The sequence below is a fragment of the Terrapene carolina genome, unplaced genomic scaffold (assembly GCF_002925995.2).
Source record: "Terrapene carolina triunguis isolate 2854851 unplaced genomic scaffold, T_m_triunguis-2.0 Scaffold96, whole genome shotgun sequence".
In the NCBI taxonomy this organism is placed as follows: domain Eukaryota; kingdom Metazoa; phylum Chordata; order Testudines; family Emydidae; genus Terrapene; species Terrapene triunguis.
Window position 1 is genome coordinate 69,165,421 of NW_020664447.1, and position 23,958 is coordinate 69,189,378.

At 43.5% G+C, this 23,958-nt stretch overlaps 1 protein-coding gene across 1 annotated transcript in view; it reads right to left on the reverse strand.

Moving 5' to 3' along the window:
- KCNK10 (potassium two pore domain channel subfamily K member 10) overlaps positions 1–8,202 on the reverse strand; it is a 103,029-nt gene extending 94,827 nt beyond the window's left edge. Inside the window, exon 1 of the mRNA XM_024215864.1 lies at positions 8,151–8,202. Coding sequence (XP_024071632.1) covers positions 8,151–8,202 — 52 coding nt within the window. The remainder of the gene's footprint in view (positions 1–8,150) is intronic.
- Positions 8,203–23,958: the final 15,756 nt, after the last annotated feature.

The window sequence follows — 23,958 nt, forward strand, 5'->3', positions numbered from 1 at the left end:
TAAGATGGGCACCACTTCCTCCTCCAGCCAGATTTTGAATGAGACCTGATCCAGCAGGCAGCCCCTGAACACACCTACCCGACTAGACCCCACACACTGTTTAGGTGGAGGAATGCCTATCTTCACCCGGTTTATGAATCACTTAGGTAGGAGATAGGTGTCTGGCCACCTAAAGTGAGGCAGCAGTGGGCATGCCCAGAGGCAGGAATTTAGGCACCCAGGGAACCTTTGCCCTGAAAACTTAGGTGCCAAGTGAGTTTAGGTGCCTACAAGGTCCAACAGGAGTTTTATTGACACACTGGAGCCAAAACTGGGACTTATGTGTCCACAGCTGGGGTTTAGATGCCTGAATATCTCTGTGGATCTGGGCCTATGTGACTTACTGGAACTCCTGCAGTAAGTCACTGGCAGAATCAAGGAATCCTTGCTCCCAGTCACTGCTCTAATCTCTACAGAGCTCTCTCAGCTTCTTGATTTATTACTGAGTCGTAGTCTCCCAAATACATGAACTACTCTTACACAAAAATTGCCTTTGTGAGAGAACCCAAGGAGTTACACTATAGCTTCAGTGGATCCAGCGTGTCAAAAAGTTGCATTGGAACTGCACATATAACCTGAGTTTCAAAGGGCTTTTACAATCCCTGTCATTTGAATGTATATTATTGTTTCACTATATTTCATTTGTGCAAAGGAAGCTGGGCAGTCTAATGACTGCACAATGTGCTACCAGCTCCAAGGTCAAGATTGAGCTTGGCCTTCTGACTACAAGGAGCATCACAAAGGAAACACATTCTTCCCCTGGAGGGGACAGAGCACCTTGCATCACTCTGCAAGGCATCAGCAATTCAGGGATGTGTTTGGTGGGTTTTGAAAGGAGTCACATCCAGCCCTCTTCAGTCTGAAGGACATTCCCCCCTTAGAAGGTGAGGAAAAAGAGGGATCCTCTGTGCTTAGAGGAAAATTACTTTGGAGCATTAAAATCAATACCTGAAAGGGGCACTGTCAAGTCAAATTTGGTTCCAGTTGTAGATTTGGTTAACAAAAGTATCTTTTACCAGACCTAAATCAATACAAATGTTCCTATGGAAATATTTTTTTCAGTTATTCCAATGGAAACTTGTTTTAAACAGACAACTATTGCCTTGCAGTGTCTGTTAATTATTAATAATAATAATTTTGTTGAGGTAGCACTCAATGGGATCAGAGACCTGTTGTGTTGCCCTTTTTAAAAATGTATATGAAAATACAGTCCCTTGTTTAAATTGGAGTTTACAATCTAATTTAAACAAGGTACAACAAGTACATGTAACAAACAGGAGGAATGGGGGAGGGAGGATGAGAATCGCAATTATAAGGATAAGTATCTGCAAAAGCTAGCTAGATGTACAACTTGATGGTCTAAGACATTTACATGTGTGTGGTGTGAGACCAATCACCTGACTTGCCACTGACTTCAGTGAGCATTGGATCAGGCCCTTGATTGCCCAAAATGAGAGCAGCATGTGGTAAATAAACAAGCAACTATCAGTAATAGGTAACAGAGGTTTTACAAAGCCAAGATAAGTGATTTTTAAAAAAATAAGTGAAGCCAAGTAGTGAGAAGAGCCAAGTTCCTGCTGAAGTCAGTGGGCCAAATTCTCACTGACATTAAGAGCCTGATCTTGAAGTACCTACCTTTTTTTATTCATTCTTCACATGATTTATGTTTCCTTATTTTATAGCAAGAACAGCCATACTGGGTCAGACCAATGGTCCATCTAGCCCAGTATCCTGTCTTCCGATAGTGGCCAGATGCTTCATAGGAAATTAACAAAACAGAGCAATTATCAAGTGATCCACCCCCTGTTGTCCAATCCCAGCATCTGGTAGTCCAAGATTTAAGGAAACCCAGGGCATGGGGTTGCATCCCTGACCATCTTTGTTAATCACCATTGAGGGATCTATCCTCCATGAATTTATCTAATTCTTTTTTGAACCCTGTCACACTTTTGGCCTCCACAACATCCCCGGTCAACAAATTCCACAGGTTGACTGTGCATTGTGTGAAGAAGTACTTCCTTTTGTTTGTTTTAAACCTGCTGCCTATTAATTTCATTGAGTGACCGCTGGTTCTCATGTTATGTGAAGGAGTAAATAATACTTCCTTATTTGCTTTTGCCACACCATTCATGATCTTATAGACCTCTATCATATCCCCTGTTAGTCATCCTTTTTTCCAAGCTGAAAAGTCCCAGTCTTTTTACTCTCACCTCATATGGAAGCTTTCCATAGCCCTACTCATTTTTGTTACCCTACTTTGTACTTTTTCCAATTCTAATCTATCCTTTTTGAGATGGGATGACAAGAACCACATGCAGTGTTCAAAGTGTGGGCGTACCATGGATTTTTATAGTGTATTATTATATTTAGTGTTGTATTATCTATCCATTTTCAAATGGTTCCTAACATTGTGTTAGCTTTTTTGACTGCTGCTGCATGTTGAGCGGATGTTTTCAGTGAACTATCTACAATAACTTCAAGATCTTTCTTGAGTGGTAACAGCTAATTTAAACCCCATCATTTTGTAAGTAGAATTGGGATTATGTTTTCCAGTGTGCATTACTTTGCATTTATCAACATTGAATTTCATTGGCCATTTTGTTGCCCAGTCACACAGTTCTGAGAGATCCTTTTGTAGCTCTTCGCAGTCTGCCTGGGACTTAACTCTCTTGAGTAGTTTTGTATCATCTGCCAATTTTGCCACCTCAGTGTTTACCCCTTTTTCCAGATGATTTATGAATATGTTGAACAGTGCTGGTCCCAGTACAGACCCCTGGAGGACTCTGCTATTTACTTCTCCCCATTGTAAAATCTAACCATTTATTCCTACCCTTTTCTTCCTATCTTTTAACCAGTTACTGATCCATGAGAAGACCTTCCCTCTTATTCCATGACTGCTTGCTTTGCTTAAGAGCCTTTGGCGAAGGACCTGTCAAAGGCTTTCTGAAAGTCCAAGTACACTATATTCACTGGATCACCCTTGTCCACGTTTGTTTTCCCCCTCAAAGGATTCTAATATTTCCCTTTACAAAAACCATGTTGACTCTTACCCAGCAAATAGTGTTCATGAAGGTGTCTGATATGTTCATTAATGTGAATTTTAAGGCTCCCTAAAAGTGCCAGCCTATTTCAATCCTGGAATGCTGGACGGAGTTCCTCAAAGCAATAAAAGGGCCATTCCCAGAACTTAAGTGATTACTGGAGCCAAAGTGTGAAAAACCAGGCAGAGGCGTGAAGGTGCAGCCTGGGCAGTGACAGCACAAATATCCCGCACCGTACTACCATTATGTGGCAACCCTCCCTTGGAGGTATCACCTGGAGGAGCAAATGTATGATTCAGTTTCCACAATCCATTCCTTCCTTGGCGTTATGGCTGAGAAACTGAACAGCCTCCCATTTGCTGTCTGCTAAACACCTGCTTTCTCTTCTGTCAATTTCCACCTGTATACGCTGTATACCCTTTCAGAAAGTCTTTTCATGGTACATTATTTGGAGCCGGGGGTGTTTGTTGTGTGGATTGAGAACAACAATTTCATATAAGCCCAAAAAAGAGCCATTAGATGGTAATTTATTTACCTATCTAAATATTTGCAGTGCAACCAGTGCTGTGGTATCTGAGCACTAATTCATTTAAGTGATTAATATCTTGACCTGGATTCAAACCAGCATCCTCACCAGCCCCCGATTCATGCAATCCTCCATTACAAGTTCTTTGGCCTTTGGAAGATATATGTCATTTCTGGAAAACATCATCTGGGATCATTTGTTACAAAATTATCTTGAGAATAACTGTATGTTTCTAAATATAATGCTCATCACTTGCATTATAGCACGTTACATCTTCCAATTGCTGGCTTGCTAGCAAAGAAACATAAATGGGTGTACTTCAGATATTGTAGATCTATAAAGGTACTTATGTGCCTAACTGCCACTTTTGGCCCCTAAATCCAACATTTAGGTACCACTGAGATCCTCAGAATCCCTGCTTAGCTGCCACCTAATGCTGTGGGTGCCTAAATTCCCTAAGTGCCTCAGTTTCTGTAGGCAGGCATGTGTGAAACTGCTTAAATCCTGATGCTGCCAAGCTGCTTGGCACCCGGTCTCACAGCTAAACCGTGGAGGGAATCTCAGTCTAGGCATTCCCTCCCGACCCCTCGCCGCTGATCTCATCTGTGGGGCCCAATCCGGTAGGTGTTCTCTGAGCATGCCTACTGGATCAGGCCTCACACGAAAGATGACACTGGGCACACAAATCAGGAATAATAGGCTAGAGGTCATAGTACTCACCTGGGATGTGGGAGATCTGTTTCAAGTTCCCCCCTCTACCTGATTGGAGCAGGGTCTTGAACCTAGTGTCCCCATCTCTAATGTGATTGCCCAAGCCCCCCCTATGCTATTGGGTATTCTGGGGTCGGTCTCTCGGTCTCTCCTATTGAAATGGTTCCACTTCATATAACTAATTAAATATTCATTGAGCTAGCAAGAGATTGGGCACTCACCTGGAATGTGGGAGACCCAAGTTCAAGCCCCTGCTCCAAATGAAGCTGAGCAGGGATTTGAAAGCAGAGCTCTCATATCCAAGGTGAGCTCCCTGGCCACTGGGCTGTTGGCTGTAATGGGTGCTCACTCTCTCTGATTTCTAATGAGAAAGGACAGACCTGGCTTTGGCACTTAACTCCAGGACAGGGTTCAAAGCTGTGAATGCTGAGAGGAGATTGGTGCCTAAACTACAATCCTCGCCATCTCCTATTGGCTAACTCAGGCTAGGTCTACACTACAGCGGGGGTCCGACCTAAGATACGCAACTTCAGCTACGTGAATACCGTAGCTGAAGTTGCGTATTTTAGGTCGACTTACCTGGCTGTGAGGAGGGGGAAAGTCGACCGCTGCCGCGCTGCCGTCGACTCCGCTGCCGCCTCTTGCCGCGGTGGATTTCCGGAGTCGACGGCAGAGCGATCAGGGATCGATTTTATCGCGTCTTCACTAGACGCGATAAGTCGATCCCAGAAAACCGATTGCCTGCCGCCGGACCCTCCGGTAAGTGTAGACAAGCCCTTAGGCTCCTGGCTTCGGGAGATCACATTCTGAGCATCTAACCCTCTTCATGCATCATACGGGAGCCTGGGCACCCAGCTCAAGGCTGAGGATTTAATTGGGCAGCAGGCACCTAAAAGTTAGGTGTTGTGACCCCTAAATCGCTTTTTGGATCTAACCCCAAGTGAGTACAATATTCTGGTTAAATTCATGCTAGACAAAACTGTGGTCCCTATGGGTTATGTGTCTGACAACCAGAACAAGGCATATTGAACTGACATGCATTTAAATGCAGCTAGATATATGAAGCTACTTACTGATGGAACACCAATCACCTGTTTTAATAGTTAAGATCTCTTAATCCCTTTCACAGCCTTCTTACTGACAGATTTTCACATGTGGATCTTTAAAGTATGTTTACACTGCAGCTGGGAATGTGCTTCCCAGTGTAAGTAGAGAGATGTGCTAAAAATAGCATTGTGGCTGCGGGGGCATCTCAAGCTAGCCACCTGAGTATGTACCCAGCAGGTCAAGCAGGTCCCATAGCTAGCCAGAATTACTGCCCATGCTGCCATGGCCACACTGCTATTTTTAGTGCCCTAGCTCAAGCAAAGCTGGTGCATGTCTGTTTACCCAAGCTGGGAATCACCCTCCCAGATGCTGTGTAGACATATCTTAAAAAGTGCTATCTTTAACTCCACAAACATTATGGTATTCAAAGTCTTGCCATTCTTTTGCATATATATGCATGCAGATCACCAAATGGATAGCATCTATCTGTGACTGGGTGGGTGTGGTGATATCTTTTATAGGGCCAACTTCTATTGGTAAGAGAGAGACAAGCTTATGAGTTTACACAAAGCTCTTCTTCGGGTCTGGGAAAGGTACTCAGGGTGTCATAGCTAAATACAAGATCAAACAGATAGTTTAGTCTCATAGTTTAGCATATCTGTTTGATTTTGTATTTAGCTGTGACACTCTGAGTACCTTTCCCAGACCTGAAGAAGAGCTTTGTGTAAACTCAAAAGCTTGTCTCTCACCCATAGAAGTTGGTCCAATAAAAGATATTCCTTATCTCTCTAATATCCTGGGACTAACATAGCTACAACAACACTGCATACAGCATCTGTGGCTATAAGTCTAATTAATTGTTAGGGTACCTAGAGCTTTTGTACCGGCAGTTTTTATTTTATCTTCTTTTCAAAATTGAACCCTATGGACTCAGACCTGCATCCCTTATTCACATGATTAGTTCTTCAATGGGACTATTCAACAGAGTGCATGTTATGGGAGTACTCATGTAAAGGTTGGACCCAAGATGTTTTCCCCTACTAATATTATCCTTCACAGGGCTAACATTTATCTATTTCCTGTGTTTGTCATTAAGCTGTAAATTAGCATGCCTTTTTTTGCTCACTTCCTTGTTATACATCAGCATCCTTGATGCCTGACTGATGTCTGTACAGTTGGGGAAAATAATAGGCCCAATCCTGCAGTCCTTACTAGGGATTCAACTCAGGAAGGAAGAAACACACCATCTGTGCTGGCTGGTTTTCACCCGATTTGGCAAATTGAGGGTTTGGATGCACGTGGTGAGTTGTGACCAACCACTTGTTGGAGGGACCCACACCCCCAGAGCTGACTGCCAGATAATGGAGCTGTATACAGGGTGCCATCATAACAGCACCATTCCATAATTCCATGTGTGATTTTTTGTTGATTTTTTTTCAAATTTTTGGTGCAATTTCCAGTAAGATCAAATTCAAAAAAAGAGACAGCAGCAAATAAACAACAACCAAAGATGCTGTTACACTCATTCTACAAGTGCTTACGCTGCCAAATTCTGCCTTTCAGAACACCTGATGCCATATAAACACGGACTTATTGAGATAAAATATTTTAAGAGATACTGATGCTCACATTCCTGTTGTGAACCACAGGGTGGGTTTTTATGTGTCTATTTCAGCTTTCACCATATTAAGCAGGTAACAGTGCTTAAACTAAAGCTTAATGTTCTATTATTCAGACACTACATCACTCTTCAGCCTGAGGATATTGATCTCATTTTGGTTGGTCTGAACTAGGAGAACTGTTTTGAATGTCCCATTTTGTAGCTAAGCAGGGTGGAGTGGCAGAGAATCAAAACCAGACCCGCAGAAAAAAGACCAATAATCCAAGTCTATGCCATCCTTTCATAATTCCTCTGAGCGCTATTAAACAGCTACTGACTGCAAACCTGGACATATGGCTTCAAGTTGTTCAGATCCTCTAGTGATCGTTTATAGAGAGATTGCACGTCAGTATGCTAATGATCAGGACCCTTTCAGTCACTTAGCCAATAGATCGTATACTAACTGCCTCGGGCGCTGAAAGTATTTAAAAAGAAACCCACACACACAACTTGGATCGTTTTACAGCAAACCACCGCACTGGCGTAGACATATTCCCCTCCCCCCACACCACACCAACACGCTGAAAAACTAAGTGTAGAGTTAATCAATCTACCAGCTTCTGCTGATCGATTGTTAATAGGATGGAGTCAGGCGTAGAAAGGTCCCTTTGGGCTCCATTATTTAACATGCCTTTCCTGCTGCCCACTCTATAGGGCATATTGCAGTAGCCTTTTACCCCCAGCTGCCTGCCGAGAGATATTCTTCACCGAGGACACCAGAGCCAGACGTCACCTCTGTGTCCACCCCTACACCACCCATGTACTAGAGACAATGATCACCAGAAACAACAAAGGAGCCACGCATAAAATAAAACAAACAATGCACCAATGCGGTGAACCCAGCCATCCCAGACAAGTTTGCAATGGAAATACTAAAATACGGGGGGAGGGGGAATAGGTCACATCGGGAAAAAAAGGTTTGTCTCGCTTCTCCTTCCCCCAGATCCTAGTAACATTTCCGAGCTTCAAGACACCGGTAAGACTAAATGAGACAGACTGAGCAGTGCACATGGGGAGCAGGCTGTAAAGAAGCATCTACTCCAATTCCGAGCCAAACACTTTCCTCCCAATCACACGCAGGAGGAATAATAATACCAGCAAGAATCATAAAGTCAGGAACACCAACCTTGAGGATCCCAGTTCACCTGTTTCCTTGGAGTCTCGATTGGAAATTTCATCGCTTCCTTTTGCACAGGGAGGGAAATGAATTAAATAAATTTCCCAACCTTCCTGTCTCGGTGCTGCAGTCAAACAAATTAATTTCAAATGATGGGCAGTCTGCGCCGTTTGACTGAGGGAAACCGGTGGTTGCCAAGCAAAGAAACATACAAATACAAGAGGGAAGGTGGAAAGAGGGAATGGAGGTTTTAGGGTTGGAGAGTAAAGTGGGGGAGGGGAACACCCAGATTGGGGAGGGGGGGAATAAAGTGAGAGGGGGTCTGAGTGAAAGAGGAAATACAGGGGCTGCACTGAGATGGGGCGTCAGAGCCGAGGTGTTGTTCGCTCCCGAGCGGGGTCCTTCAGCAGCTGGCTCGCCCAGTCCATTTGCAGTTGTTCCGGTAGTGGTGGTGGGCTGCCCACTGCAGCATTACACATTTGACTGGTGTACACGTGAGTGTATCACAGGCTAGCGAGACGCAGACCTGAGGGTGGCAAGGAAAAACAGCCAGCCTTGTTCCCTCCTAGCTACTGCGTCTGGTGAGAAGGAAGCGCACACACACAGACCCCCGCCCCCACTCCACTCCCTCCAACCTCAGCACCGCCAAGAACCAGCCCAGCTCTGCGCCAGGCACTAGTAGCAAACAGAGAAGTCATCCGGCTGATGTGGGAAGCTGCAGCAGCATGGCTCGTGGGAGGGTGGGGGAGACCATCCCATCTGAATGCAGCAGCGGCTCGTCGTGCGGCCAAGGCGAGGCAGCCAGGAGGAGGAGAGCGCTCTATGGCTTTGGTGGGAATCCCGGGGAGCTCCTTCTCTGCCCGGCTGGGGCAGCGGCTCGGTGAGTTCGAACGGGAGCCAGCAAGGCAAAGGGAAATCGACTCCCTTTGTGAGGAGAGCCCAGGAGCTCTGATCGCAGGGTGCTCCGGGGGGAGCGGGGAGGGCTCTCGGTGAATACTTACTGGATTCTTTCCCTAGAGGAGGAGGAGGAGGAGGCTGCAGTGTGTTGTTTGGTGGAGTTTGCAGCCGGAGACACGCTTGACTAGCTACTAACAGCAGCAGCACATGGCAGGAGCAAGAGCAGCGTTGGGAGTCCTTGCAGCAAACGGGTGGGCTTTATCGTGCATCCTCCAGCCCAGTGTGCTAGGTGGGAACCTCACAGCAGGGGCAACATTCCATCCAGGACCCTTCCCCTGTCCGCCCCCTTTAAGATACCTACAAAGCGCTGGCACCGGGCAAATCCAAGCCAGAGCCAGGCGGTGAGGTTCAGCTGGCTCTTGAGTAGCCCGGTGGGAGGAGGAGGTGAGCAGAACTCGATGGGAGCTGTGTGTTCCTTTGCCCTTCAGCGCCCTGAGGGGCCCCGGGGTGGGAGACGGGGACTCTTGGGCTGTATTTTCTGTCGCAGTTACTAGACACCTGCTGTTCGCCTGCTAATTCTGCATCCTTCCTCCTCTCTCCCTGCTCCAGGTGACAATCCTTTGACATCCAGCCAAAGATAGGTGGGCCCCGCTCAACTCCAGGAAGGAGCGGCTGGATCTTGAGCTAAAATCACAAAATATTTGTGTTAGACTCTCCCACAGAGGGGTTGAAAACGATCGGAGTCCCTCCATGCGCGAGGTTAACCCTGCGCTGTCCCCTTTCTTTGACAGTGGAGACCAACCCCTTGTTGGCACGGAACAGTCATGCTCTGAAAAGAAATGGGGGTGAATAGGGAGGGGGACCAGCTGGCTTCCTGAAGCCTTCAAACTTTCAGGGCGTGGGTGTCTCAGCAATCTAGATCTGCATGGTAGATTTCAATCATTAGGGGCCTGGCTCTGCCAGGGGCTGGATCAGAACCCCCACTCCCTCCATCAGGGGTACAGGAACAATCCGTATAGTGGGGGTACTGAGAGCTATTGAACCAAACTGTAAACCCTGATGGTGGAAAGCACTTCAAGCCAGGGGGTGTGGCAGCACCCCTAGTTCCTGTACCCCTAGTTCCTGCACCTATGCCCTCCATTGTCAGGAGAGAGGTTCCCAATTCAAATCTGAGCCAAGCTGGAAATTGTTCATTTGGCCCCATCTCTGTGGTTGAACGATTCCCCTCTGCGGCTGCCCTTCTGAAGCTGCCCTGGTTACTGCGCCCGGGGTTAGACCTGGGTAAGTGATAACATGAAATCCCTGTTGTAGAAAACCAAAGTTTAATGAAGAGTGTGGTGGCCAAACTTTCTCCTCCTGCAAACTGCGGTTCTGGCTAGTAACAGAACCTGAATTTTGTTTTTTAAAATCAATTTCAGAAGCATTTGTAAATGCCCCAATCTTTGTCCACCACTGAACAAGAAGAAAGAAAAACCAATAGTGTGGCACCTCTTTAAGTTTCTTTTGTTTGTCTGGGGGCAAAGCCCCTAAAATGAGACTTAGTTTTAAGAAACTAGTTTAAAGTAGCGCAGCAAGTTTTCAAGGAGTTAGGCCGTTGACTTCCTTCCTTTTCCCTAATCTCAAGTCCCCTGCAGTTTGTGGTGTGTTGAACAGGAGGAGAGGAAGTTGCTGTGAGGGAAGACATGGAGAGAATGATAATGAGCCTGTTCAGTCAGACTTGAATTTAACATGAGTGCAGTGATGACACCAGAAGCAGGGAGTATTTCCTGGGAAAGCGAATCCCGCTGCATTCTGAAGAGGCTTTGGGATTCCTGTTGACATTACTTCAACAAACTGAATGGAAACAAAACTCAGATTAGGTTTTACATCTGTGCTGTACAAACGCGTTACAATGACTTTGACCATGAATAAGAAACCTTTGATGATTCAGGTATGTCCTTGCTTAGGCAAGCTGTTGAGAAGAATTTCAAACCCAGTGTCCACACATCACTAAAGGACTAATGATGCCATGCAAAAGTTTTTAAATGAACTTTTGCGCTGTTACCTTTTACTCTCTAGCACTCATGAAAGATGCCATCTTGACACCCCTGCAGATTAAAGCCTTTATTTCCCCCACAGAACAACCCAGCAAGCTTCACCCCCACACCTGTGAACTAGAAGTACCACCTTTAGCTATCTCAGTCTCCATAGCCCCTTTACTACTTCACCTTTCTGCTATGACTGCCAGCAGTTGCTGTGGTGGATTCTGTGCTGTGGACATCTGTCCTCTGAGAACTGGATTGAGATCACCAAACTCATTTTACAGAGGCTACTGGAAAACCAACAGCTTTCAATTACTGCCAGCTGGGGCTGGATTTAAATCTGTAGCGTAGAGGTGAACATTTCATGTACTCCATTACCAAACTCCTGAGACATCTGGACCCTGATTGTCAGTGTTACCTTATGAAGAGGGATTTTCATATGTTCATATTCATGTTTTAGTAAAACTGACCTCAGGGAAGTGCCTATATATTTTTGACTTACAGTATCTTAAAAACTCTAATTTTATAATACCACATTCCTGTCTCCTGACTCTCACTGTTGTAAATGCACTTCCCAAACAGCATCTGCAAACTCTATATAAACATTTGTCTTGCTATCAGCCATATGGTTTAAGAGACTTGTGGCAAATCAATAAGGTTCATTTAAAAATACAATCAGATACTGAACCACATGATGTCATATAACTTCTTTGCAATTAGTTACCATGTTATGAGCAGACAAATCTTGCTCAATTATTTCAGTGCCTCAGAACTGTGATTTCTACTTAGGGGACCAAATTGATACCTGGATGTAACTTCACTAAAATTAAGGGGGTTACACCATGGATTAATTTAGCACAATGAAATCACCTCTCACAGCCTATGCAGCTGTTGCATAGGAACTTAACAGTCATCATATGTAAATATGAGACGTTTCACCCTTTAGTGATATGGATTTCTAAGGAAAGAGCAAGCTTGTGTCTTGAAGCATAGTGCCTCAAGCTGTTGCACCTCTTATAAATGCAGCAGTCTTAGTACTGCTTACTACCTACATTGTCTTTTAAAAATTTCAATTAGTGCAGGATCCATCTTACTACTTGCATAAGAGTATGTAGGATTGGGCCCCATAGCAATAGCTCAACAAGTTGGTTGGGTTTAAAACTGTATTTTCATTTAAGGCCTAATAGGAAGAGGTGCTGAGTGCCCTTAACTTCCATTTGAGTCAGTGGGAGTTGACACTCAATGCCTTACAGGGTTGGCATTACAATCCTAAGTGTCATTTTACTATTCATTAACAATATGGCATGAGTGATTTAGACACTGTTGTGATGTAACATATGGAAATTTGCAGTGGTGCAGGTGAATAAATATTGCTTATTCATACTTAGATCCTAAAGGGTGAATTTGGGAAGAAGAATACTGAAAGGTTTATTGATGCAGGAAATAACAGTTGATTTCTATATAAAATGCTGCCATTTCTTTGATGCATTGAGAAAACCAGACATGATTAGATTTAAAATACATATCAGTCTTTAAGACATCATGCTACTGCTATTAGATGATCTGCCCATTTTTCAAATATGAAGACTAAATATAAAATTGCCTTCTGAAATTTGGCATCTCTGATTGAGAAGATTGTTCCATGTGTCACGTTTGCTGTAACTGCTCTCTCTGGTCATGGAAAAGCTGTAATACATCTAGACCTTCTGCTGATATCCCACTGAGCTGTTTCATGTTGTGAAAATCCAAAATGAAATGACTAAAAAATAAAAACCTGAAATGGAAAAAGAGGAAAGGAGACACATGACATTGCTACAGAGGAAAAAAAACTATTTTAAAAAAAGTTTACTCTGTACTCCCCACATAACTGGCATGACCTCACATTGCCCATTCTTCAAATTCCTCCTCAAATCTCTCTCTTAACTTAACCAAACTTAACCAAAACAAAATGAGTAAGGGAGCTAACATCAGAGACGAGATTCTCAGTAACAGGGATGCAGTTGGGGGCAAGGGCAGCTTTAAGCCACTTTTGCTCTCCCCATATTCTGGGGCCATGCAGGGCCCTTGTGTGAATTAGAGCTGCTGCAGGACTCTTAATTTACACTCTGGCCAGAGAATAAGCACAGTGAAGTGCACTCTGGACACACTTGTGATATGCCACTGATCCACCCCCCTCCCCCATGCCTAGGATTTGGAGCAGGTCTGGTGTAAAGCCCTTACACCAGTTCTAAATTGGCTGAGTAGCCCTCTCTGTACAGGTATTCTAAGAGGTCCATTTATACCCACTCAAAGGCCCTTTCATGCTACCACAATGGTGTACAGGGACGTCAGAGTAACTGAGAATCAAACCCACTATATACAGTGCAATAAAGAGTAACCTCACATCTTTATTCTTATTCATCTCCCTGCAGTACCCATCTTCTTAGCAGCTATGTGTTATGTTGCATAATTAATTCATTTAGGGATCGATCCAGCAAGCATTACATTCAGAAGTTAATGCTTATTGCTGTGAGTAGGTTCCACTGAAATTAATGATGCTACTCATGGCAAAAAATACTATCCTTCTGTAGCATGTGTTTACAGGATGGAGCCCCTAGATGTAAATTGCTTAGGGTAGAGACCCTGGCTGAGATTCTGTTCTGTATCTCTAAGAGGTGCAGCACAGGACTCAGGCCAGGGGAAGTGGGAGCTAAAGTGGCTTTAAGCCACCATAACACCTTCCCAGCTGTAGGCTGCTTTAGGGGCTGGAGAAGCTCATGGCATAACAAACTCTAGAGCACTGCCTATGGCAGCCTTCCCCAGCTGCCTAGGGGCAGCAGTACCACACATAATCTCCACAACACTATGCACTACAACTCCATCCCCCTCTGGCCCCTAACATGCCTCACCCCAGACACACACACCCTATGCCAGGACTTATAAGGGTGGCCCTGAGAGTCAGTCTGTAGTTGTCTTCTTCACCCTCAGCTTCAGTGCTAGAGAGGGTCTCCCTCGGCCGGATCCAGGGCTTTTAGAGCCCCTTTACATCACCCCAGCCCCTTTACATGGCAGACAGGAGGCTCAGGCAAGAGTGAGAATCTCATTTTATGTCTTTTAATCTGTAATGCACTCTGCATATATCTGGCACTGGATACACAATAGTATTATTATTATTAATTCAACTAATTAGATTGCTGTAAACAATTAAGCTCTTTCAGGAAAGTTTCTGTACTGTACAAGAATCTCCTTGCCACAAACTGTGCAGCTTAGATATTGGGCCTGATTCTGATCCCACTTACACCTGTTTTACCCTAGTGTAACTTGATTTCAATGGAATTACACCTGATTCACAGTGCTGTGGGATAAGAATCTGGCTCTTAGCATGTAAAAACTATCCCTGGAGCGTTCTCATTGGATCAAAGTCAAGTATGTTAAAGAAAATAGCAAACTAGATTAATAAAAACAAGCTGACTTTACAGCACTATTCTGTTTCCTTTTGTCATTTTCCTCCAAAAGATTTCTTACCAGCTCAATATGTAGTGCCATAGTTTAGTAGATGGCTAAAATTCCGGAATTTGGGGGTTCAAATTCTAGTGATGCCTAAGGAATGTTTCTGTGACGTGAAAGGAAAAGCCAGAGTCATGGAAGAGTATGTGTCAAATAAAGAAAAGCTGTTTGGTATATTTCAGGACCCTGGACAGTTAAAAGCACATTCATGCCTCATGACTGGCCAATCCTTAAGCAAAGCCCTACACTCAACTTGGGGTCATTTCTCTCTTTTTGTCTATCTGTTTGGATGTAACATAATAACTCTTTAATGCTGTATCTGATCAATTTCAAAATTTGGGGGAATGTTCTATGCATCAATGGGCAGAACCTTACTGATTTATGTGAATGTCAGAAAAAGTCAGGTACACACAGAGCTGCTTGCATCTGGTTAGCAGACCCAGCTTTTAACGAGGATTCTAATTGTCTATAGATTAAAGAACCAGCTGGTGACAGCTATTAACTCTTCTGCCATAACACCCTCATCTCAACTCTGCCCATCATCCCAATGGAGTTTAAAGTGTTGACACCGAGAATGATTTATCTCACAGAGAGATAGAAATCATTTAACAAATTACAAGTTCTACAAACTTAACTATTTATGTATTTACCTGAAATAAAGGGGGATGGAAGGGAATGGGAGGGATGTGGGGTGGAAATGGAGGGATGCAAGGAACCATTGTGCATGCAGTGAGCTCAACCTAGAGACACAGTGAAGTGTGTGACCCTCTAGACATGGGTAGGCTAAAACGGGATTAGTCACAAGGGAAATCTCTAGCATGGGAGGCAAGGGAAAATGGGGGCAAGAATGGAAGACCATAGTAAGGGGAAAGGAGGAATGGAGGACACAGAGAACCCTTGGCATAGGCAAGGGGGGGAAATGGACAATTGTGGTATGGGAGGAGGGAGGCATAGGGGACAAAACACCTGGCATATAGCAGAGGAGATAATGGGGGACACATAGTGTCCCTGGCATGGAGAAGAAGGAGGGAACATTGTGATAATTGGGGCCTAGAAGGCCTAATTCAGCTGTGAGCCTAACTGTGGGAAAGTGTATGGAAGTTTGTACAATGATTTAGTCATCCGTACCAAATGTTGATGGGAAAAAAGATAACAAAAGTCCAACTCAGACTGTTACATGTGAAGAATGCATTCATCTAAACAAAAGGGCTTTGCTGATATAACTCAAGGACTGTGTTGAGAACATACCTATCCTGGTGCCGTGGTAGTACAGTTGTACTTAGGAGCAGATCAGATGGAAAGCAGAAACAAAGCAGGATCACACATGTCCACAGCTGGAGTCTCCACTGAAGTGATGGTGCCAACCAGGTGTCTTCATTTGTGTATCTGAAGAATTTTCTTCCCAAGAGGAAGGCCAGCAGGCCTTGTTCTTGGTCAAGGAACTTTGTTTTCACCTGTTAGTCTGAAAGTCATCATATCATCATGACATCCAGGCCTCAGCCCATCTGTGGGGATACCTAATTGGCAGTACTGCAATAAGATCTGGGTCTGTGTCCCTTCCTTTTTGCGTAGCTTTCTGCCACACTATTTTTTCCTCTTATCCTATCTCTCACTCCCTCAGCTTTTCAATGGATCCAAAAATCAACTGCACGCATTACCACAGTGAGATGAAACAGCCCATTCAGCTCTACCCTGTCTGAGGAGAAAGGACCCAACCAAACAATATCCCTGATTGGAACGTGAGGCTGGGTCCAAGCAACAGGCTGTGACTGACCTGCCATCCAGTGTTCTAAGGTCACCACCAAAGCCATATTTCTCCCCACCTGTTCTGTCCTGTCTCTCCTCCACCTTGTGCCTGTTAAAAACAGAAGTGAATACATCTCACATATCAGAACTGAGAGTAAAATTAACCCTTTCCTTCTCATCAAAGAAAGGTTGTTCATGAAAATAAAAAGACTGATATTTTGCCTCCTAAAGGCGAGAGACTTTAATAGGTTTTAATTAAGTTTGCTTTGCATAATTACTCAATTTCACTGTCAGTGTAAGTGCTTGTTTTGATTTCTTGTATTTGATCAATAAACTTCCAACTTAAGAATGAAAGCTTCTGGCTGTCTGCCAAGGAACCAGGGTCTCTGTAAAAAACACTGAACCTTTGTATCTGATTTAATATTGGACTGTGAAAGTTTAAACACCTTTAACTCTTTTGGCCCTTGATATCAATACAACAGCTCACAAGTCAGATAGGCCTTCCAGGCTCCAATTGTTACCACAGGATAAACAGAGCCCTTGGCATGAGGGGAAGGAAGGAGGTTGCAAGGAATCCCTGAAAGAGATGTGGATGGCAAGGTGGCACACAGGAAGTCTGTGTAGGAATGGAGAGCACAAGGAGCCCCTGGTGTGTGCTGTGAGCCCAGCCCACACAAACTATGAAGTGTGTAAGCCTTTAGCGAATCCAGATCTTGGAGAAAAAAAAATTCCTCTAGTCTGGTGCTTCTCAATGAGAGAAGCAAAGAGAAAAAATTGACAGATTGCATTTAAAAGGTCACAGTATATCTCTGCATGTTGTTTGTTGGATTTATTTTTTTCCCTATTTCTTGGGGAAAGTGAAAAAGTCTCTCTTTAATAAACACACTCAGTTTATAGTAAAACAAAGGTAGACGTTAAAAATAAAGTTTCTTATAACCTAAAAATACCAACATTTTGTTGTATAGCTACAGTGTTTTCTGTTGCAGGTGAGTTGTCAATTAGCAAACAAAATAAATTTGCTGTGGGTGATATTCCCTAATTTGGCTAATCTACTCTGTCACAAGACACTCAGGTATGGGTAACCAAAGCACCATTATGATGCACACTGAAGTAACCATATCAGCAATATAGACCACTCCAATTAGTGATAAGGATCCCAGCATGTGCAGATAATCAGTTATGGAAGATAATTCAGATTTCCAGAAATACATCTGTGAAATTCCACACATTGATCATCAGTTAAAAACAAAGAAACTTTGGATGCCACAGATGTTTTTGGTGTATTTCTAAAGACTAATCCTGCCATCTCTCTATGCACAGAACTATTGACCTCAGTGGGAGGTTCACAGTTCTCAGCGAGTATTCTTGCACTTCTGAAATGAGGATATTGATGGGAGGAACTAAAAAGTCAGAGCTGCTCCCATGATTTTTTCCCTAAGAAACAATTGCTCAGCAATAGCAAACATGTAAACTTTCTTCCTCTCTATTTAAATTACTGTTTAAAGAAACAATTCTTCATTTCCCAGTATAATGCTCAGAGGTTTGCATGTATTTTCATTGTGCAACAAACAGACGTAAAATTAATTTTTAATCTTTTGCCTATTGCATTCTTCATTGAATCTTTCACAAAATAACCATGCATCGTGTATTCTGAGCAAATATCAATCTATTTAGCAGAAGGAAACAATTTCTAGCCTGGATTACCACATTCTCTTACAGTACTGCTTTCTTTGTCTTTATTTTTCAATTCTCAGGACCACCCATATAATTAAGAATAAGCCTTGATACCATGTGGATCATAAAAGAAAAATATCTGCCAGACCTATCATCATGTCTACAAAATAAATGCTAGACATATGTCAAAAATATTCAAGATCAACAAAGTGAAAATGTCCTTCCAAGGTTGAACTCTGTAAAGTTAGTGTTCTAGAGAAATACATAGGTTGTACCTTTAGGCATAGCCTGTGTAAGGAGTGGCATATAGCTCCACCTTCCCCAGATGACCAGGGAAAAGGGAGCATAGGAGGCTAGAGAATGTTGCCCCAAGTATATTTCTGTTCTTCTAATACAAAATATTGCATTGTGTTTAAGGGTATTTGGAACTATGCATTGATCCTGGGGTAGACTTCAGATCATGTTCATCAACATGGTTCAGATGGGCAATACCAGTGCAGGTTAACAACATTTAATATCCCTGTCATGCCATCTGAAGTGGCTCACAACTGTGAGTGCCAATCTCAGGTGAGACTGTCAGAAAACAGGGCAGACACCCCAAACTGGTGGTATATTCGATCATTAGATTTCACCAAGCCAGTAAAAAATGTGCACTCCTGGAACACGATGTTAGTCTTACCATGGCGTCACAAACAGTCCCCTTAGGCTCTCCAGCCTACCTTGCCTCCCAGACAAACTGGACTTTGTGATACTGGTCTCTATACCAAATATCACATCACATTAGATTACTCCCAACCCCAAAAGATCAGTCACTTACCCAAGGTCAATGGATAAGATCAATCTTACACCAAAGACAATGCTGGCAGCCAATTTCTCTAGTAAACTAACTAAAGATTTGTTAGCTCATAAAAAGAAGATAGAGTTACTGAGAGGTTAAAGCAGGTAAAATACATTAACAGGTGACTCTACGTTTGTAAGTCCAAAATGATAGCAGAGATGTAGTAATCTACTAGTTTTGCATAAGTCTCTCAGGGTTATCCAAAATAACTTTGGGCCAGATGCAAGACAGAGATACCCACTTCCCTGTGAGGGTCCAAATAGTACAGAAATGCTGGATCTTTTTTTGAATCCATATTTATAGCTCCTTTACACAGAGAGCAAGCTGACAGTTTCTGTACCCACATAGGCCTTCCTTTGTTGGCTGAGAGTGAGGAATGAATCATAGAATCATAGAATATCAGGGTTGGAAGGGACCTCAGGAGGTCATCTAGTCCAACCCCCTGCTCAAAGCAGGACCAATCCACAACTAAATCATCTCAGCCAGGGCTTTGTCAAGCCTGATCTTAAAAACCTCTAAGGAAGGAGATTCCACCACCTCCCTAGGTAACCCATTCCAGTGCTTCACCACCCTCCTAGTGAAATTTTTTTTCCTAATATCCAACCTAAACCTCCCCCACTGCAACTTGAGACCATTATTCCTTGTTCTGTCATCTGCTACCATTGAGAACAATCTAGATCCATCCTCTTTTGAACCCTCTTTCAGGTAGTTGAAAGCAGCTATCAAATCCCCCCTCATTCTTCTCTTCTGCAGACTAAACAATCCCAGTTCCCTCAGCCTCTCCTCATAAGTCATGTGCTCCAGCCCACTAATAATTTTTGTTGCCCTTCGCTGGACTCTTTCCAATTTTTCCACATATTTCTTGTAGTGTGGGGCCCAAAACTGGACACAGTACTCCAGATGAGGCCTCACCAATGTTGAATAGAGGGGAATGATCATGTCCCTCGATCTGCTGGCAATGCTCCTACTTATACAGCCCAAAATGCCGTTAGCCTTCTTGGCAACAAGGGCACACTGTTGACTCATAGCCAGCTTCTCGTCCACTGTAACCTCTAGGTCCTTTTCTGCAGAACTGCTGCCTAGCCACTCAGTCCCTAGTCTGTAGCAGTGGATGGGATTCTTCCGTCCTAAGTGCAGGACTCTGCACTTGTCCTTGTTGAACATCAGATTTCTTTTGGCCCAATTCTCTAATTTGTCTAGGTCCCTCTGTATCCTATCCCTACCCTCCAGCGTATCTACCACTCCTCCCAGTGTAGTGTCATCTGCAAACTTGCTGAGGGTGCAATCCATGCCATCCTCCAAATTATTAATGAAGATATTGAACAAAACCGGCCCCAGGACCGACCCTTGGGACACTCCGCTTGATACCGGCTGCCAACTAGACATGGAGCCATTGATCACTATCCATTGATCCCAATGATCTAGCCAGCTTTCTATCCACCTTATAGTCCATTCATCCAATCCATACTTCTTTAACTTGCTGGCAGGAATACTGTGGGAGACCGTATCAAAAGCTTGATGCAGATTGAATCTTTGATTGAATCATATTGAATACAGATTGAATCTTTGAATTTCCATTGTTGAACACAATGATCCTTGCCTTGAAGTTAGCATTCTACTTCCTTTGCATTCACAGGTAATATAGTTCAGTGATATACATAATGCAAATGCCTGCCATTACATTATAATAGGCATAGATAAGTGAAAACAATACAAGTAACATTTCATTAGTTTTCATGCAGTTTACACATCAAACATCTTCTCATCTTAGCACTAACACACACTGGTCTAGGGTTATCTAATTAAAGGGTATACATAATGTAATCCAATAGCAATCAACAAGTTATAGAGAAGTGAAGGCAATATCATTCACATTTCCTTTGAACTAAATTAACACTCGAGTGAATTAGTACACAACATTTTTTTTTATTCACACAAAAGTGAACTGGCCTATTGCTCTGATCTGAGCTGGTCTGTCAGCATCACAATCCCATCTAAACACATTTGACAGGTTCATAACAAATACTTCTAATGTATAAATATTATAGGTTTGATTCTGACCTCACACTGCTGAGGATCAGGAGTAATTTCACAGAAGTCACTGGAATTACACCTTTGTTAGTGAAAGTAAAATCAAGCTCCAAATGGTCAAACTATGGGGGAACGTGAGCTTCATCATGATCTGGATATAGATAAAAGCCATCAAATCTTGCTAATGCTACATCCTCAAGAGTTGGATGCCATAATCCATTCTGACATTTCTTTACATTAATAATTTATGTCCAGTCTCTTGCAATCTGGGTGATGTGAGGGCACAGTAATGGCACAGAAGGGATCAGGGACTAAGTTACAGCTTTCAGTGTCAGTAGTATCTTATGAAAATGTCTCTAGATTTGTGATTTTAGATGGTAGCACTCAATACTCAGTTTATGCAATTTGGGTTGAAATGCCCTTTCTGGCACAAGTCCCCCTTTCCTCCCAAATACAGCAAGCATGTAAATCTAATCTAGACATTTTGTAACACATGCCCATCACATGTTTGGTGGTTAAGCTGCAAAGAGCCCCTACCATGCATAAAATTACACACTTTTCAGATGACCCAGTGAGAGTCACATAGTTAAATCAAACTATTAGACCCCAATTCCACCAAAAGGTCTGCACAGCATAATCTGAAAGTTATAGGCCTATATGGTCTTCTCCTGCACAAAAAAAATTCACAGCTGGGAACAAACTATTATGAAGACTCTGGGGCTCTGTAAGAATCATGGAGTTTGTGGGTTTTCCTCCTGATCCACAGGACTAGCAGAGGTGTGGCACTGGCAGGAGACAGGGCCAAGAGCTGCAACATAGGGCCAGGGAAGCCCAGGTACCCAAACCCACATAGCCACAGATCTCAGCCAACTACATGCAGGAACTCAGTGCATGTTTCTCTCCTTCCATGCTCCCACTAACTATAGCAGCAAAACCGTGCCACCACTAGCTGCTGGGCTCCAGTTGCATTCTTTGATTTGGTAAGGGGCAGTGTTCGCAGCAGAGGTTAATGCTGGTTCACGCAGCATTACCTTGCCACACATTTTACTGCAAGCTTCACTCAGATGTTGAGCTAGAGCATGCCACTTAGTGCAACTCCTCCCTCCAGCCCCATCACCCTCTCCATTTGCTCACAGGGCCTATAGACTATGCAGATTTTTGTATTATTCATTTTTTAATTAAATTACAACATAGAATGTGGGGAGCAGCCTGTATAACCATCACTCCCCTTGACCCAGCCATACGTCTTTCATTAGCACTTTCTTCCTGAATAGCAGGGAGAAGCATCAGCATCATAGTGAACATTTAAGGGGATGACTGCAGCTTCTGAATTAATCATCAAAATTCTTTTTACAGCATTCAAAAGTAATAGTAGGTATTTTACAGAACACATAAAACATGAGGTCCTTGCCCTGAAGAGCTTTACTACATTCTCTGTTGTGGAAAAATGTATGCTCTATGGACCATATGCAGACTGAGGGCAATACATGGTTCCAGTATTTGAAAGGTTGGCATTCTAAATCCACATGGATCTCCAGATCTGCACATCTTCTACACATTCAGTGCCAGATCTCCAAATGGTGATAAGGCTTTGGGAGATGTATGTTTGAAGCAAAATTCAATGTTATATTATTCCTAGTCTACTGTTTGAAATAGATAAATCTGGAGACAATCTGATGAATGTAAATTACAAGTTACTTTTTAAGAAATAATAAAATAATATTCATAATTTATGTAGCCCACTGTGTGCCAGGGACTGTAAAAGCAAGCAGGAAAATAGTCTATTCCCAAAAGGTCTGTGATGTGGTTTAACCCCTGTCACCTGCAAGGCAAAGAAAAAGTACCCTAATTAGTCATGTTGTGCACCTAATTAACTAGTTGTCTTGTGGCCAGAAGAGGCAGACCTAGGCCTTATAAGAAAACCCTGGGAGTTCCCTCCCTCTGGGAAGGCAGACTGAGGAAGGCTACGGGAACAGAACTGATCCTTTTGGAGGGCCCTGGGAAGGGAGCAAGACCTAGGGGCAGACTGCAGAGGAGGCAAGATTCTCCTGGGGTGAGAACACCAGAGGGAACAGAGTAGACTTCTGTTGGCGGGAGCCCCAAGATAGGATTTGTAACTAGAAACAAGACTTTGGTAACCCAAGGGGGCAGAAGAATTATTCAGATTCATTTGGACTTGTTCATGATAGCCTGGAAGGTGTTTGAACTTTGATTTGGCTGGAGGGCCAAGCCATGGAATACCCAGCAAAAGGCAGATGCCCTGCAGTAGGCACTGGAGCTGAGGATACTGGCAACATTACACACAGGTGTAAGGGGATACCCCAAGGGTGAGTATGCTCCTGTGAAGCATTGGGAGCTATTGCATTGCATCCCCCTCCTACTGGGCCAGGTTTCACTCCTGGGGAGCTGCTTCACTCCCTGGATAATTCTGTCTGAAATCTCTCCAAAGAATCCAGGGAAGCAGTTGCCAGCTGGGTTAGCTGTTATTTTAACCCTTCTTAACAAATCAGACCTCACAGATTCTTATCTCAAAGCATGCTGGGTAGTCTCTTCCCCAAGTTTTTCCCTCACACTGATATCTTCAGCAACCCAAAATTCCTGGCTCTTACCTCAGAGACTCAGTAATCAAGGATTCCACAGTTTCCCTTCTATCTATTTGGTTTCTGGATCACTTCCTTTCTGCAGTGGCTCCAGTAGCAGTCCATTGGGAGCACAGCCCTCAGCTTTCTGGAAGGTGTTGCAGTCTTAACCCTCCATCTGCTGCTGCTCTCTCCTATAAGGATCAGCTAATTAAGTTCCAGCTCTTTGCTCAGGTGCAGTGGGTGGCTAAGCATCCAGCTGGAGGCTTCTGATCCCAGAGGAATGGCATCCCGTATAAGTTCACAGCCCCCTTGCAAGGTCTTATATTATAAGTGAGGAATAACTTGCATTCTTGTACTTGAAAAGATGTGTAGACAAATAGAAGATGCATCACCATCACGGTTTCTGTACAACTTTTAGGTACAATAAATCAGAGCTCTAACTGCAAACTCATGTGGATTTTACATACTCCCTGGTGGACTTGGAGAAAACAAAGCAATGAATAAATTACACTGACTCCAAAATGTAATGTTGACGTCTGTGA